Source organism: Syngnathus scovelli, chromosome 14 (genome assembly GCF_024217435.2).
Source record: "Syngnathus scovelli strain Florida chromosome 14, RoL_Ssco_1.2, whole genome shotgun sequence".
NCBI classification, from domain to species: domain Eukaryota; kingdom Metazoa; phylum Chordata; class Actinopteri; order Syngnathiformes; family Syngnathidae; genus Syngnathus; species Syngnathus scovelli.
In genome coordinates, this window is record NC_090860.1 from 12,516,421 (window position 1) to 12,533,512 (window position 17,092).

Here is a 17,092-nt window from a genome sequence, read left to right on the forward strand (position 1 = left end):
CCCCAAATATTGCTTTATTATAATCACAAAATTTTCTGAAATAAATTCAATTGAAATTAAGAGCAACATTTTAAAAATTCAATATTTCTTTACCCAGATTCTCCATTTTTAGTACACGATTTATGAACCAAAATTTTGAAGCCGTACTTTCCGATTGCAGCGGTGTACTTGAACGTAGCTTCCGTTCCCGTACAGCACGCTGGTTCGTCCGTTCTTCGCGGGAGGAGGATGTTGTTTACTGCGACCGCGATGGAGGACCAAATGTGGAACCCTGGACACTCGTGAATGTAATAAAGGTAGCAAATAAACCACTTCTAACTTTTTAAACGTAGAACAACGTTTCGATGTAGCTGCGTTGCGTCGCAATTTGACCACTGTTGCGTTCAAGAAAACCTGGCGTTACCTTAGTTACGGTTGCTAACATGATAGCTTGCTGCTACAAGCCTAGTTTTGCTCAATATTCTTACAAATATTGAAATATTGCATGTCGCAAGGTTTATTATATGAGCCCCGGAGACATTCGGATCACTTGCTGGATTAGTTTATGTGCTTTTTGTGTATTTCAGAAGGACGTGGCCAGTGTTTGGTAACAAAAACACTATAGTTAGCATAATAGATGCTAACAAATAGCCATAATGAGGAGTATGTGACGAGCAATGTGCTCCGTGGCAGCATAAATATCCACATTTAAAATAATAATAATAATTATAATAACATAATTTGAACAAATTCGTCCCATAACGAAGCTTTTAACAACCAATAAAAACAACACACCCAAGATGTGATTTTTTTTTCGTACTTTTAATGGCTGTTCCTCATCTTAACGTGATTTAAGATTTGCCAATATTTTCTTTTTCTTTTTTTCTTTCCTAAAACATCCTGTTTCCCTCCATGCCCCTTTAAACATGGATGCCATGACATCATTCTCAACACAATATTAATTCTCCCATTTCCCAATGTTGATTCACCTCAAAGCATTTTGAGAAGCAAAGTATCGACATACTTTTATATATATAAAATAATAACTATAAAATGTATTCCCTCTTCCTGTGTTGCAGGCAAATTTGCTAATGGTCAAGATGTCAAGAGACAGGAAGTGCATCCTCTGCGAGACGGTCCACGCCTCCAAGCAGGTAACTAATTTTTTTAAATTGAATTTTAAATATGGACTTTCCATAACTATTTGATTTTGTCTAATTATAGGAAATGGAAGAGCACATGAGAAGCATGCTGCACCACCGCGAGTTGGAGAAACTCAAAGGGAGGTACGTCAATTGGAAAAGTCCCCCATGTGTGTTATTTTAAAAACTTTAAGAGTGGCACAAAACTTCTGAACAGCAACTCATTCGGCGTATTTGTTTTATTTTATGTGGGTCACGGTGAAGTTGGCACGTGCCGGTCAGGCGTGGCCCAGAATGGCTTCAGCTTTGTGCAGCTGTTCCAACTGTTACGGGGGTAAATTTAGACACAAGCTTGCCGGATGCCCAATAGAAGGCATCTGGCTGGCTCGTGACTTTTTCAAAGTCTTCCAGGGGTCAATGTTGAATATTTTTACCCTTCCTGGCTGATAAAAAGTGATAAGTCCAAAGTGCATGAAAGGGAGTATGGATTAGCTGATGACACAAAAGTAGGTCATCATCAATTAAGGCTATACTAAATGAATTTTTTATTATTTGATTAGTCTGTTGATTATTTATGATTATTAACTTTTTGTGAGTACGGTTTTAAATCACTGACCAATCAATTTTTTTCTTCTTGGTTTTTATAAAAGTGGGTCGTGACCTTTTGTCAACGAGGGGGAAATGTGTGTCGCGAACAGCCCCAAAAAAAGACAGGCCAAGGTTGGACACATTTGGTAGAGGTTAAGAGTCAAAGGTGGGTGGTGAGCGATTGCCGGCTTCGGTTACACCGCTTGTGATTGGTCAGCGAGATGAAGAGGACACATGTCTGCAGTGGTGGTGGGAGGAGGGTCAGAAGGGGGGGGGGTATATTACCAAAACAGACGCCTGAGCGAGGTCTCAGAGTGCAGCGGGCGCCATCATGACCGCACGCTAGGCCGAGCGTCCCTGAGCTGCGTGGCCGGCAAGCTCCATTAGCGTGCCGCCCGAGCCCAGCTCGCTTCCCGCTTGCTCCTGCTTCCTTGTAATGAGCTGCTGGGGAACCGCACACTTTTTTTTTTTTTTTTTTTGAGATCAGGAAGACACTTTTTGTTTTGACTTTGACACGGGGAAAATTTTTAAGTTAGTTACCTCCTGATCTACAACAAATAGAGAATTTGGTGATTTAAAAAAAGGGATTGTTGAGGACACTCCTCTCCCAAGACGACAAGAAGCTCATCGCCACCATGCCCGAAGGAAGCATTGAGCGCCCTTTGTCGCCTCTCCTTCCCGATAGGGATTGCGGCCACGAGTGCCGGGTGTGCAAGGTTTCCGTGGTAAGCCTGACCGACTACGCCGGCCACATCTCCAGCCCTGCCCACAAGCAAAACCTGGAGAAGGAGAAAACCTTGCCCGGCGGCGGAAACCGCGACGAGGACTACTTCGACCAAACGCTGGTGGAGCTCGTTCTCAAGAGGAAAGAGCAAATACGGTAAGTGAACAAAGGCCAAATTCGAACATGAATGGATTAATGTGCATCTTACCACGTCTTAAATGATTTCCCAATCTCTACTTTGAGTAAAATGCTGATTGGTACTGTATGTGTGATTGTAAATCTCGTCAACCGCGTGTTTGCGTGCTATCTATAGTCACATTCTTATCAGGAGCACTCACAGGCTTCTTTCAGCTGCTGCCTCAGTCCACTCCGAGCCAGACTCCAATTTCACGTCTGTAGCCTAAAACAGAAGGGGGATTTACTGCTTGGGTGAGGTTTTTTTTAAGACCCCCCTTTTATACTGGCCCTTCACCAAATTGGCGTATTAATACCGGTGTAATTGGAGAAGTGGAATTTAGTCACTTGTTCAGATTTACTCAGATGGGACACCCAGTTGTAAAAAAAAAAAAATGATGATGATGAAAGCTGATAAATTCGCTGATTGACTTTAATCCGGTTTGTATCGGCAGCAAAGAACAGCAGGTAGCGGCTGCTGCTAAAGTGGTCCAGGAGGTGGCGGAAGCAAAGCAAAGGGAGATCCAGCAGAGAATCAAAGAAGCCAAGGAACGCTACCAGTCGGCCAAAGCTGCTCAGCCTCTCCCCTACGGCTTCGCTTGGAACTGCCCCCAATACAATTGGAGAAGCGGGCAGCAGCCGAGAGGCTTCCGAGCGACTTCGCCATGCCAGAACACCATGCAAGGAAAGAGCGCCACCTGGCATGCTCAGCCACCCCCCAACTTCCAGAGGTGGGGGTCGGGCGACCTGCAAGGCGGTCGTTGCTATTCGCAGGACGGCGCCTTGGCCCCCCACGGCGGTGCGTTTTGTAACCCCGGTCGTCAGCCCTGGCTCAGTAACCAAGGGAGCAGCTACGGCATGTACGGCAGGAATAACATCTCCCAGTTCCCGCCGAATAACCGGCAAATGAGCTACAACTGCACGCCAAGGTACCCGCCTCCGCCGCAGTTTTTTGCCCGCCCTGTTAGCAACCCTCAAAACAGGGCTAATGAGAACTCAGGGCCCCAGAGTAATGGGATGCCAACAGCCAACCAGGAGCCGCCCCTTGGCAAACAGAATTTTGGCAGCAACCCAAAGCTGGACAAGACCTGCCGCTGGTCTCCTTACGCAGTCGGTAAGACGATGGACTTGCTACCCAGCAAGGATGCCGCGTCCAAACCAGCGGAGCAACACTTTGAACAGAGCCAAGAGGGTCCTTCCAGTCAAGTCCAGCCAAAACCCCAAGGAATCAGAACCCCGTCGGTTGGATCCTTGCCATCGCAACAAGCACCAAAGCTACCAGAAACCTTCAGGAAGGCCTCGGCCTTCTCGGAAAGGAGGAGCTCTTTGGACAGCCCTCGGATAGAAACCCCTCGGCACACCAGCAAAGGGGAGCTGCCCAAGGATCCGGTGCAGGGTCCAATTGTAGAGAACAAGGATACCAACAGCTACCATAACCCAGCTAAACCCAAATCAAGCCACCCGGCCCGGAGTTCTTCGTCTTGTGCGGCCAAAGAAAAGTTCTCAGCATCCTCTTCTGAGAGTCTTCAGTCCCTGCAGGTCAGCACCTCCAGCGCCAAGAAGCCGCCGCCCCCAGCCTCCAAACGTGACGAGCCGGAGAAGGCGAAGGAAGCTCTCACCTCGTCGCCGATGCAAGCGGCGGAAGATCATAGTTCCAAAGGAGAGACCTCCAGTTCGGACAAAACATGCACCAAGGCGTCCAGCTTGTCCAAACTCGAACTGCCTCCTGTCCTGAAGCGCGACCTGACCAAGCACATCAGCACCAAGACCAAGACGGGCTGCCACGAGCCCAACCTACACAACGCCAGGCGCGTCCGCAACCTGAGCGAATCGCGGCGGACCGACAGCGAAAAGGACTCGGGGCTCAAACCCACCGTGCGCCACCTCATCAGCTCCTCTGGTTCTAAAAAAGTCAACTGGGAGCAGGTGTACCAGGAGGTGCGCAAGAAGCAGGACAAGGGGAAAGGGATGCCCAGGTAAACTTAAAAGAACTTTATCCACTAGCGCCACAACTTTTCCACGCTCTCATGGAGTCTCACAACTACTCTGTGTCTCCCTCTAGGTTCGGCATTGAAATGGTACCAAATGAAGACCAGAGCCAGGAGGAGGAAGACCTGGCAATGTTGGAGAATTTCCCTTGGGAGTCATTGATGGAAACATCTCCTCCTACCACATCCCGCAAGCGCTCCCTCTCCGAGAGCAGCCTGGCTCCCACGTCTGAGCACTCGCTCCAACAATCCAAGGAGACGCCGTCGCGGAGTTCCGGCGGCCGGCCCGACGCCGAGCAGATTCTGAAGGAAGCTCAAAAGCGAACAGATAAGCTAATGTCGGAGAAGGTCAAGGCTCTCCAGAGAACCGACTACAAGCTTGAGGAGAACAACTCCTGGGTCAAGCTGATTGATATACAGGGAACAGCGAAGAAGCGAAGAACACCTGGGGTCAGTTCAGCATGTTTTAATTTGTTTTTAGCATTGTTTGCTTAAAATGAGATTTTTTTTTTTTTCTTTGGGATGTTCAGAGCCAAGAGGCTTCAGGTGCGGAACAAGATACCAAAAGAAGAAAGACCAAATCCAAAACAGGTTTGTGTCTTTTATGGAAACGTATCCAGAATAATCGATGAGTAAAATGCACAATTTTGTTTTGCCGGCGAAGCGGACCGCCTACAGATCGACCAGCTCCTGGCCGTGTCGCTGCGAGAGGAGGAGCTGAGTCGCTCGCTGCAGACGGCGGAGACCAATCTGATCCAAGCGCGGGTGGCGCTGGAGGCCGCCTACATGGAGGTGCAGCGAGCCGTGCTGGTCAAACAGCAGGTACAAATTAAAATCTTGCGCTATGAATATATTTTAATGTCGGATTTTTTTTCTCCCGTATTTAAACATCTTCTTTCTTTTACAGATTTCCACAGAGATCAGCACACTCCGAGAAAAACGTATTGGACTATTAAAAGGAATGCAAGGTACGCCTTGATTTATGCCACAATCTGGCCGAGCAGCTCTGAACCCCGCAAAACATTTTTTTTTTTTTTTAAAGCAGGGAACACGGAAGTGGCTGAAGTACCGCCCATCCGTCTGAAACAAGAGAAGACGAACCCCACGGAAAGAGAACCGCCCCCCGTGACCCCGTTCTGCTCTCTTGCCAGCACGGCAGCTCTTGCTAGAAGCGCCTCGCCGCCACCGCCCGTCTCCAATGTCGTTAAGGAGGAGCCCCTGTCCCCCATACGAATCAGCAGCGAGTCGGACCACTTGGGGAATGTATCATTCCCCGAGGTTATAACCACTGCGGGGGTAAAGTCCGAGCCCTTGACGACAGCCGAAGGGGACGCCTACAGTCTGTCGGGATTGACGGGGTCCACCGAAAAAGCTACTCAGGTCACCCAAGTCCCGGATTCCAAAAATGATGTCAAGCCGTTGTTGGCCAGCAGGAGGCGCTCCGAGACGGGCAGCACCACCGATCGCCCGCGCTCGCCGTCATTCGAGGTGCCCCAAGTGCCAAACGCCTCACCCGGTTCCCCCTCAGAGTTGCGCGGCGGCAAGCGAGTCAGGAAGCTGAAGAAGAGGAAGGTGTTGGAAAAGGCTCACAGCCACGTGACGCTGGAGAGCAGCGACACCGAGATGGATGGCGAGACCTCCAAGCCCAGGTGGCCACGACATCAGAGGAGAGCCAGCAGCGGCAGCGGGAGCGCGCAAGTCAGCACCTCCTCGCTACCACAAGGGGGCGACGTGAAGATGGTGGAAGACCCCAAGCCTCTCAAACAGGAGGTTAAGGTGGAGACGGACGCAATCTTCGAGCAACTGTTCGGGACCACCTCAAGCTTTCCGGCGGCCCCCAAACCAGAGTCATCCAGAAGCGAGCAGCCAAGCCTGGCCTGCAATGAGGTCACCTCCACCAGCGACATGGACATTTGTAAATCATCTGAGAGGTGAAGCTTTGACATTTGACATTTTTTTTCTGGCCGAAGTTCTTCACATCGCTTAAAACCGCTGTCCTCCATTTTTTGCAGTGAAATATCTTTTCCAAAGATAACATGGAATCCTCCTTGTAAGTTTTTACACTGGATTGATTTTTTATCATTTGCATCCTCTTGTCGTCTTGACAACAGTTGTTTGTTTGGCAGACGCGTCGCCCGGCACTTTTGAGGGCCACCTGGAAGCGGTGAACGGCATGCAGGTCCACAGCGGGCTGCTGTACACGTGCTCCGGAGACCGCACGGTCAAAGCCTTCGACCTGATAGTGGGTTCCGATAAAATCCACGGCCCCGTCTTTTAGAACGCTGATGACCTTTCGTCTTTCGCAGACTCGCAACTGCGTCGCCGTCTTTTCCGGCCACACGTCGAAAGTGAGCTGCCTGTTGGTGTCGTCCGCCCCGTGCCTCCAGCGCCGCCTGTATTCGGGTTCCACCGATCAGACCATACGTTGCTACAGTCTTAAGGTAAAGTGACTGAAAGCCAACTAATTAACTTATTTAATTTGATTAAACTGACTGAAGAATGTTAAAATTTGAATAACTTTTTTAAAACATGCTTCATAACAATAAAGGGGATATTAGGTACCAATACAGATGCCTGCATAAAAAAAAATCAAAAAACATTTTACTTTTAGTTTATTGATCATATTTATCATCCCTCACATTTTTTAGACTGTTTTATACATTTTAAATGACTTCTGCAGTTTTGAAACATCTCTCATAAGAGGTTAAAGAAAATAGGTGACCAGACAGATGCCTGACAATAAAGTCACTGTCTACAGCAGGACTGGCAGATATATTTTTAATATACAAATATTTATAGACAGGCATGTTTAGGACGATACGGATATGCCATTTAAAGGTTTTGTGTGCTTGCTTGCAGACGCAGGAATTAGAGCAGCAGTTCACTCTGGCAGATCGAGTTCTGTGTTTGCACAACCGATGGAAGTTTCTGTATGCCGGTCTGGCAAACGGCACCGTGGTTACGTTTGATCTTACGGTGAGAAACGTCTGGATATTTTTTTTTGGAACAAGTATCATGAGTACTTTTTCCACCGCAGACCAATCAGCTGCAGGATACGTTTGACTGCCACACGCCACGGGCAGTCAGCTGCCTGGCCACGTCCCAGGAGGGCCTGCGGCGCATCCTACTGGTGGGCTCCTACGACAGCACCATCAGCGTGCGGGACGCCAAGACCGGACTACTGCTACGCATGCTGGAAGGACACGCCAAGAACGTCCTCTCCATGAAGGTACGCCAGTGCCATCTTCCCGCAAAGGCAGCAACGATGGACATTTTTTTTTTTTTATGCTTTCAGGTTGTGAATGATTTGGTGTTCAGCGGCTCGAGCGACCAATGTGTCTACGCACACAACATCCACGTGAGTCCACCATCAGATGATTTACCGCGATAAAATGAAATAGTCGATAAAGTCGTCTCACCGCTAATATTTTGCGTTTAGAGTGGCGAGCTGCAGCGCGTCTACAAGGGCCACAGTCACGCCGTTACCGTGGTGACGGTCGTGGGGAAGCTGATGGTGACCGCCTGCTTGGACAAGATGGTTCGCGTCTACGACTTACAGGTGCGCCCCATTTTCACCGTCTGCTATCCTCTAACGTTCCTCCAGATTGATTTTTTTTTTCTCTCCCCTCTCCTCTGTAGTCCCAAGAACTGCTGCAGGTGTACGCCGGACATTCGGATATGGTGACCAGCATGGTGGTCCACCAGAACAAGGTGAGTCATCATATGGTGTTCAGAACTTTTGAAAGATGATGAATGCATGTCCTTTTTTTTTTTTTTTTTTTCTTCAGATCTATACCGGCTGCTACGACGGCAGCGTGAAGGCCGTTGAACTCAATCTGTCGCAGAACTACCGCTGCAGGGTATCTCGAATTTCTTTTTATTTCAAATTACAATTTTAACTGTGAACCCGATTAAAGGTGTCGTTTTTCCACAGTGGCACGGCTGCTCGCTGATTTTCGGCGTGGCGACCCACCTGCAGCAGCACGCGCTTGCCGACCACGCCGCCAACCAGCAGACGCTCAGATGTCGGTGGAAAGACTGCGAGGAAATTTTCTCCGCTCGCAACGGCTCCAAGCAGGTAAATGTTGTCATCATTAGCCAATCGGCGTTGTAAATGACAAGCGCGGCTCCGCCGTGTGTCCAGGCGATGCTCGCACACGTGCAGAAGCACGCCGACGAGGCCCAACCGGAACCTTGAGTTCCCATCTCCCATATTGGGCGGAAGTTTGGAACCTTCGCGTTCCATGTTGGAATCCAACATTCAAGTGTCTCACTGTCCATTTTTTTTCCTACGTCCTTGAAGAATGCGGCGGCGGCTGCGACAACCTCACGCGCCGCCGCCCGCTGTCATTTTGCACTGACCAAAAAAAATGAAGGTCCTTCGATTTTTATTTTCGCCGAGAGTGGGAACGCCGTGTTTCTGAATCCTGCGGCCACGCTGTATGGCATGGGAATTTTTTTTTTTTCATTGTTGACGTGTTTTTGTGAGCACCCCCCAAACATTATTTTGAAATGTTTTACCTTTGAGTTAAAAAACGGGGACGTCTCGTTCGCCTAATTTGTTTTTTTCACTTTTATTTTGGTACCACTTCACATGTTTTTTAACTACTAACCGTTTCAAAACTTTTAGTAACATTTAAATCTATTGTGATAGTGGCGCATTTGTCTTGCCAAATAATTGTCCCCAAGTTTTGCTATAATGGTTATGGCATGACGTTTGTTAGTGGTGCCTTTTGCGTGTTTTTTTTTTTTAGGGGGGGGTGGAGTCGTTACTCAGCATTTTTTTGAAGACATTTGAAGGTTTTTTGTTGCAGTGTGGTGTGGCCGTGTCATTTTTTTTTTGCGGTGAAAGGTTATGGCATGAACGGTTGTGACATCTTTTTAGCGGATTTTATATTTGGATTACATCTTAGAAGATGAGATACATTACAGCATTGAATTTTTCATGCTTCCAAATGATTAATATATTAATGGTATGGTGACGCGAGGAGGTGACGAGGCACGTGGTGAAGGAGGTGTTTGATGGAGCTGTAGGAAGATGAGGGATGATCTCCCATGCCGTACCCCCACCCACAAATTTCTTACTAATGAAAGTCCCTGTTTTATAATAATATGAAAAATTTATGTCACGATTAATTTTTTAACCTTAGTGGCTTATGATCTTTATGATGTTTTCAGCGATAAGTCGAAAGGAAGCAAAACACGGCGTTCACCTCCGGCCTGGCAACACTGACTTTCTTTCTACTTCAACTTTTTTTTTTTTTTTTTTACCTTGCAGTCAGACATTTAATTATAATAAAAATTATGCAACACTAAACCGTCTTTTGTTCATTTTGATTTTTAAATAATCAAACATCAACTTGTTAATTGTTGATTTATCATTTTATTACATTTTTTAAACATTAACATGGCCTTTGCAGAGGTTGACTGCTCTTAGTGAACAACGTCAAGCGTGTAAATCAAAACATGTTTTGTTGCTGGGGATAAAATGCTTGGAAAAAAATGCATTACACTCATTTGACCAAAGCTAGCTAAAAAGGAAAAAAAAATCAAAACAACAAAGCAGCAGTCCAACCTTTTCTAGCCATATACTCTTCAATTCCTGATTGGAACCTCAAACGTTGATGTGAACAGAAAAATAAAAATATTTGATCGACAAATTGTCCACTGTTGAGTCCTCACCTGCGGTTTGTGTGAAATGGTGAGGCTCTGTGAGGTATGATGAGCGACGTCAAGAGGTTGTGTGTGTGATGCCTGAGTGAAAAAAGGAAGGATCAGAGTCATTTCTTCGGGTGACGCAAATGGCCTGAGCTGAGGAGATAGTGTTGGCGGGGGAAAGAACGTTAGGTGTCTCCATGACTGATAAAAGAAGTGTTTGAATTCTTCAGGTGGACAAAAGCACAGAATAGATGCAAAAGGCCTGTACTTAAAAATAAGAAAACGGAAGGGAGGAAACTCAGAAAAAGTGTCCATGAATGAAAACGACAAGATAGACTTTGGGCGGGATGAGGAAAAAGAAAAGTACGGAATAGAAACAAATGGCGAATCATAAAATGATTTCTTGAAACGGGTTTGGTGATGGGAGGAGGACAAAAGTACAGAATGGATGCAAATGGCCTGAACTGAGGAGGAAGATGAGAAGCGGCACAGGAAGTCATGAGGTAAAGTCTTGGCAGGTCTGGTCTTTGTGCAGCCCTCTTCTTTTAGGCATACATGGTCAACTGGAGCCACTGCAGAGATAAAACCAAATTAAAGTCATGCAAGTCTCACCTTGGCCAGCAGGAGGCAGCAGAGTTAAGATTCATTTTATACAGATAGGACTTAAAATGTCGCGTGTACTTACTTCCAATACGCTGAGTCGGATCGTGCCATCTCCGTCTTGGTCGAAGGCCTGAAACGCCCCTTAAGCAGGTAAAAAAAAAAGATGTTAAATGAATCTGAAAATCAGAATGGGGGGGAAATGCCGACTTACGGAACATGGCCTCGAGGCGGACCAGGCAGCTGATGAAACTGTCGAAATCAATGTTCATGCTCTCGTTGGCATAACGCATGGTGATGATGTCGTACAGTTGGTTGTTGAGGCGGAAGCCTGAACGGGACACAAGACACATGACTACACAGTGACAAGAACATTCACAACAGGGTGAGTTCGTTCAACGTCGGCACGGGTGAGAATGGAGGCGACATAGGCCGCAAAAGGCGGGGAAGAAAATGGCTGCCATACCTGCGTCATTGACTGCGTTCCTCATCTCGTAGCTGTCAATGCTGCCCGACTGGTCGGGGTTGTATTGCTTAAAGATTCCCTGGAACGAAAAGTAAGTCAAAAGTGAGTGTGGGAGAAAATAAAGAATTTTCATTCATTTGTTTTTTCATATTTCCTGACCTGCCATTGTTTGATTTTATTCCACAGGTGACGGAACTCTTGAAGGTTAAGGCGACTCGTCCCGTCCATCTGAGCCCGCGCAGTTAAGGTAGGCCTATAACCTTTCTAACATTTCTTAAAAATAAAAAATATATGTCTGTGAGTACTGTTAAATTGTGTGTATACGTGTTTTTGTGGCATTATTTCAGTTAATTAGCTAAATGGTTACAACACCACAATAGAGATGCTAATTTGTGCTAGCATGGCTAAAGTACATGAAAACTAACATTTCTCTTTTAGTTTACAAAATACTGCTTATTGCGGCATCATTTTAGTTCAGTTAATTAGCTAAATGCTAACAACACCACAGTAGAGATGCTAATTTGTGCTAGCATAGCTAAACTGTGAAAACTAACATTTCACTTTTAGTTTACAAAATACTGCTTATTGAGAAGGAAGGTCCTACTGTATTAAATATAATAAATAATTGAGTTTACTTTTGTATATTATTATTTGGAGATTGTTCTTAATAAGAGAACAATCAGTAGAGGCTCAACAAATATAATAAAAGCGATGTGGCCCAGGTGTCGGCCTGTTGTGTACTCGATACGAAGGATACGTCCATCAGAGCTATCATGCTCCTGCAGCTCTCCAGGCTGAAGCCCTCTGTACTCAAGTTCTTGTCTGTAGCACGTGATAAAGACCACTCAGTGTGACGTCACAGTGAAAAGATTTACCGTCGCTACTCACGTTTGATGACTCTGTTGAGAACCTTTCTCAGCTCGTTGGCAGTGATCTCCATGTCCTGCATGAGGGATTTTATTCATTCATTTTATTCCAGATGTTAGACTTGGCCCGGTTCCTTTGTCGTGATAGTTTGCAGTGGTGAGAACTAACAAGGCTCCTCAATAGGCTCTTATGGATGTTTGTACTCACATCGCCAGCAATCTCCTGAAAAATAGTCCGGAACTGCTGGTCCTCCTCCTCAGTCTCCTCCCCCACTGAGGCTGGTGCTGGCTGGTGACGTGGAGGTTGAGGTGGAGGTCGAGTGTGGTCAATGAGTTAGTGAGAAATTTACAGTTGATATAAAAAGTATACACTTCCCTTTTCGCCTTGTATACAGCCATTTTTGTTTTATTTACTCATGAAATATATGAATAAAATAAATTGCTTAATTTTACGCCACTAAAAGATGCAAATTGGTTGTTGAAGTGTAAAAAAAAAAAAAAAATCACCTACCACGGGATGGTCTGCCTCAATCCTGTTCTCTATCTCCCTGAAAGAAGACCAAGAAAAAGCGGTCACCATGGTTACTAACAACATTTCACGTGTAGAACATTGACCCAATCAGCTCGCTCGCTGGACGCCGCGTGCTAAGAAAAAGCTATTTGAGCCATACCGCTGAGTATAATTAGGGGTGGGCGTTTGATGCTATGAATTTTTCCTTGAATAATAATCAATCTATGAATATCTGGGGGTGTTATATTATACTTGAATGATGAACTTCCCATAGCAGACAGACCTGATCATTCCTAATAATCAATACATCCATGCATACCATGTCCATCCCTAATTATAATCATCAATAATAACATGTAGCATGTGTGAGTATCCCAGTTGGAGAACGTTGACTGTGGACTCCTGCGCAGGCTCCCACAGTCCGTCGGGCAGACGTTTGGTTGTCCCGGCCCATGGTGGAGGGGGCTGGTGGTGGTCAGCGGCGGTTCAGTGAAGACATATTTGAACGTTTACCGCAGATTGCCCCAGCTGGGTGTGGCTTGTCCTAAAAAAGATTCCATAACAGCCTCGAACTGGGGCCGCTTTCTTCCAGCTCTACAAATCAAATCTCCGTTAAAATGGTTCGTTCTTGGCGGTGCACCTCAAAACCATCAGCAGTACCCCACTAACCATGACTCGCAAACCCACAAGTGGACTTTAATATATGAATAGTTCTTCCGACGCCCCCCAAAAAGGAACCCGTAAACCAGCGGGCCACTCACTCTGACGTATTCCTCTTTTCGGAGAAGACGCGCAAGATGAATTCGCCCTCTTGATGGGGCTCGTACGTGGACGGGACGATAACGTACTCTCCGGGGCTCAGCCGGAAGCGCTGGGTGACCTCGCGCAGGTTGATGTACGACTTGCAGCGAGCCTTTGACGAACTGCCCAGAAAAAAGTCCTTTGGCATGTGCTGCTTGTTGCCGTGCATCTGGAAGAGGACACAGAACATTCTGGTGGGAACCATTCCCGAGACCATGACGAAGGAGTCACCCCAGAACTCGGATCCTGATTGGGGGACGTACTTACCTCCTTTGGCACCTGTGGACAGACAGAGATGGTTAACAATCAGTACCTGGTCTCCTGCTTGGAAATCAACCACGGTTCTAAGGTCTACTCTGAATCCTCCCAGAAACCGAGAGTTCTAGACCACAGGAAGCCCCTGACCAACTATAGTCTCCAATTTTTAGCATCGACCACTCATTTCCACATTAACTAATCAAAGCAGAAGCTGGCTTAGAAACCTCGTAGATGGCAAAGCCAATGGTGAACAGGTTGGCGCCCATCTTGCGCTCTTTCCGCCTGTTCTTCTGCATCAGAGCCACCACGAAGGTGCAGCCAACCTCGTTGTCCTCAGGGTCGTCGTCCTCCTCCAATAAGCGAAGGCGGTACTGAGGATTCGTCCAGAAAGTGTCTGCGAGGGATCGAAACAAGAACTGTGTCAGCAAAAAAAAAAGGACTTCGGCGACAGCGTCTCCTACCAAGGTAGTTTCTGCAGCCTCCGGCCGAGCAACCTCGCACCCAACGGCCCTCGTTCACAGAAACGGTCCACTTGTGGATCTTGTCGTCCTCCAGGGCATCGGGGGTCAGGTTGCAGATCTCGAGCTTTGTGTAGTTCCTTTTGAAATCCTCAAAGGACATCCTGCGGAGGGGGAACACTAGTGGAACAGGTACCAGATGGAGCCGAGTTGGGATTTTAAGGATGCTTACACTGATGGATGAACAAAACAGATATTTCCTCATCTCATCTAAAATAGTTTTCGTTTTTCTCCAAACGATACTGATTGTTCTGAAAAACGATTTGCTCTGGTCTCAAAACACTTTACCAGAACTCTCCGTCTTCCGCGCTCTGGTGTTGTAGCTTGTCCTTCTCGGCCTTGGGTAACGCGTTCCACTCCTTTGAGCTTAAAGCCAACACACCAAACCTTAGCCAATATTCCAGATGATGAACTAGAATTTCTTCGGTTGTGATACAGACTTATCGCTCCATGGTCCGTTCCACTCCACCTGGCCCCAAGGGTTCCTGAGACGCACTAGGCGCACTTTGGTCTCTCTGTGCTGCGAGGGCCGACACTGCCAAAGACAAAACTTAGCGTCAATTCTTCTGATCAAATTTTGTAAGCTACGCCGCTCGTCTTTTACCTCCTCCACCCCCGTCACGGAATACGCGTGGCCCTTCACCAGGCCCGTGGCGGTCCGGGTCTCATAGCGAGCAGGGACGAGGGACTGTGGGATGCAAACATGTCTTCAACATTTGCGATGACATCAATGTCGTTTTCTAAAGTCAATTTGAAAGGTCTAAGTAAAAGATCTGACTCAATTTACTCCAGCTTCCAATCTGCTTAAAGTCCACAGCGACCTAGCGAGTTGGTTAGGAAACCTGAAACTCACATCAATGGAGCAGCCCATGAGGGAGCCTCGCTCAAGAGCCTTCTTCATGATCTTGTAGAGCTCTTTAGGAGCCTCCTTCAACTCGTAGAACTCTGTCACCCCGCCGGTGAAGTCCTCCATGGCCTCAGTAGTGTTGCCACCCTTTAGGGCTTCATAGGAGCCGTGTAGTCTGGACACAAACAGGACTTGTACTTTTGGTTCTTGAGTGATTCAAATAACTCAAACCAGTCAGGCGACTCACTTTGCGTAGGCCTTTTCCAGGAGGGCACTCCAGAACTCGTTTCTCTCCGCTGACTTGGTGAACACCAGCTGGTTGTTGAAGGTGGGGATGCGGTCATCAATGACCACGTCCACCCAGTCGCCATAGCGCCAGAACTGCGGAAGAGAATGAGGACTAAGATCACCATGATCAGGGTCGCTTAAGTCTCAGAAGCTCCTTGGCCTACCTGGAAGTGGAAGATCCCGGCATATTCCTGCGTGAAACTCTGGTCCGAAGGAACCACCCGATAGAGGAGCTTTTCGTTGAGAGTGAGGCAGGCGATGGCGGCTAGCAACCAACAGTCACCTGTGTGTTAGCAATGTTAGCACATTCCGTCATCTGATGCAATGTTTCAGTTTTTTCCCATTTATTTATTTGCCTTTTCAAGCCTTCATTGACGGGCTCAACAAATACTGCTGACTGGATTCGCTTCCAAAAGAGTAACCACAATGCGGGGGGAGGCCACATGCTGGACCATGATGATGGGTTGGGTGGCGTTGAAGGGAATGCCCTCAGTTCCCCCCCCAAAAAAAATCAGACTGAATGTACTGAAAGATTTGACAACAAATTTAAGTATAACCTCACCGAGATCTCCCTGGCAGATGTCCGTACGACTGGCCCCGCCCACGATGAACTGTGGGTTCTCACTAATTTCCTGGACAAAACAAAGAATTACCTTCATAAAAATTAAACACGCCTTGGTTTGAACTTCTTCAATCAATCAATTATTGGCCAAGTTTGTGGAAAAAAACGATTTGAATCGGAAAATTGGTTTTGATTTAACAAGTGCATCAAACTGATCTGAATCGACCCACTTTAAAACCTGTCTGTTTCCAATGTGTAATCAGAATAAGGAATCAAAATATGGAATTCTATTAATGATCAAACTGCATTCTACCCCCCCACCCCTGCCCGTCAATCATCCATCCATCCTCCCTCCCGCCCTCCTACCTTGGGCCTCTTCCAAACAATGTTCTTGACCTTGTTGGACTTGTGTCCAAGCTCTTTGAATCCCAGCGACTCAACGCTGGCCGGGAAAGAGTCGTCATCAAAGAGAGTCCCACGCTGAACGCACTCCTGCCGCATGGCGCCAAAGTCCTGGCCGTTGAGGCGTAGCGGCTTGTTGAGGGTACCTTCTCCGTCGCGCCGCTCTCGCTCCCGGATGAGCCGGTCGCAGAAAAAGCCAGACGGTGTGTAGGGCATCTCGTCCCTACTCGTTCTCTCTCGCTCACCTTCTATGGTGTGGCTTGTGTGTCCAAGCGTGTGTTGGTTTTTTTACCAATATTACCACCTGGACTAAAGTTGCCAAGCAGGACACGCTTGCATAAATCCAAAGAAAAAGTGCCTGATTGGCTCGCCGCGTTAGTGACGCAACCTTCCCCTCTGACCGCTGGGAAAAAGTAAATTCAGCCAACATACATGCACAGACCGCCACACATACATTGTGCGTGTGTGTGTGCGATGACCATTGGGCTGACACACAATGCGGCGTTGGTCATTGTTGGGTGACACAAAGGCCAGAGGGCCACGCCGGAGGCCATCCAAAGCATGGCCGCTGGATGCCCTGCCTCAGCAGAAGGCATTCAAGCGCTTCTCAATGGAGCTCTGCGTACAGCGGTCTCAGCAAGAACCCATTTGGAGCACACCAATCCTGTCGGATTCTCTACGAAAGGGACAAAAACTGGGGGAAAGTATCTCAAAAAACAG

The 17,092-nt window shown here is 47.2% G+C and overlaps 2 protein-coding genes across 4 annotated transcripts; one reads left to right on the plus strand and one right to left on the minus strand.

Annotated features, from left to right (window-relative positions):
- The first annotated feature begins 194 nt into the window (after positions 1-194).
- On the plus strand, positions 195-9,912 carry znf106a (zinc finger protein 106a). 3 transcript variants are annotated; one of them, XM_049740642.1, is made up of 21 exons: positions 195-296; positions 1,059-1,133; positions 1,204-1,265; positions 2,395-2,589; positions 3,063-4,583; positions 4,670-5,045; positions 5,126-5,186; positions 5,260-5,417; positions 5,503-5,563; positions 5,638-6,526; positions 6,608-6,645; positions 6,722-6,837; positions 6,902-7,036; positions 7,455-7,571; positions 7,633-7,824; positions 7,891-7,953; positions 8,035-8,154; positions 8,235-8,306; positions 8,384-8,455; positions 8,530-8,673; positions 8,740-9,912. In XM_049740642.1, the coding sequence occupies exons 2-21, from the start codon at positions 1,071-1,073 to the stop codon at positions 8,791-8,793; spliced, it is 4,509 nt and encodes a 1,502-aa protein (XP_049596599.1). In that variant the 5' UTR covers positions 195-296; positions 1,059-1,070; the 3' UTR covers positions 8,794-9,912. The 3 variants fall into 3 exon arrangements, with proteins under 3 accessions (XP_049596599.1, XP_049596601.1, XP_049596600.1); XM_049740644.1 differs by having other exon boundaries at positions 9,774-9,912; XM_049740643.1 differs by having other exon boundaries at positions 5,641-6,526.
- Positions 9,913-9,955: 43 nt separating this feature from the next.
- Positions 9,956-16,976, minus strand: capn3a (calpain 3a, (p94)). Its single transcript, XM_049741001.2, has 21 exons — positions 16,337-16,976; positions 15,971-16,040; positions 15,573-15,691; positions 15,368-15,501; positions 15,127-15,295; positions 14,878-14,961; positions 14,714-14,808; positions 14,562-14,639; positions 14,217-14,377; positions 13,980-14,149; positions 13,765-13,776; positions 13,458-13,666; positions 12,697-12,733; positions 12,394-12,474; positions 12,208-12,262; positions 12,077-12,141; positions 11,479-11,547; positions 11,320-11,398; positions 11,068-11,184; positions 10,939-10,997; positions 9,956-10,825 (listed from the first exon to the last, which is right to left on the minus strand). The coding sequence occupies exons 1-21, from the start codon at positions 16,586-16,588 to the stop codon at positions 10,799-10,801; spliced, it is 2,142 nt and encodes a 713-aa protein (XP_049596958.1). The 5' UTR covers positions 16,589-16,976; the 3' UTR covers positions 9,956-10,798.
- Between the last annotated feature and the right edge of the window lie 116 nt (positions 16,977-17,092).

What these genes read in the sequence shown, in the direction of transcription:
- znf106a (XM_049740642.1), top strand. Translation starts at nt 1,071, where the DNA reads ATGGTCAAGATGTCAAGAGACAGGAAGTGCATCCTCTGCGAGACGGTC. An exon ending in CCGTGCTGGTCAAACAGCAG is followed by an intron (nt 5,418 to 5,502) that starts GTACAAATTAAA and finishes TTTCTTTTACAG; the next exon opens with ATTTCCACAGAGATCAGCAC. An exon ending in TCTACGCACACAACATCCAC is followed by an intron (nt 7,954 to 8,034) that starts GTGAGTCCACCA and finishes TTTTGCGTTTAG; the next exon opens with AGTGGCGAGCTGCAGCGCGT.
- capn3a (XM_049741001.2), bottom strand. Translation starts at nt 16,588, where the DNA reads ATGCCCTACACACCGTCTGGCTTTTTCTGCGACCGGCTCATCCGGGAG. An exon ending in CCGGGATCTTCCACTTCCAG is followed by an intron (nt 15,502 to 15,572) that starts GTAGGCCAAGGA and finishes TCTCTTCCGCAG; the next exon opens with TTCTGGCGCTATGGCGACTG. An exon ending in GAAAAGAGGAATACGTCAGA is followed by an intron (nt 12,734 to 13,457) that starts GTGAGTGGCCCG and finishes GTCTTCTTTCAG; the next exon opens with GGAGATAGAGAACAGGATTG.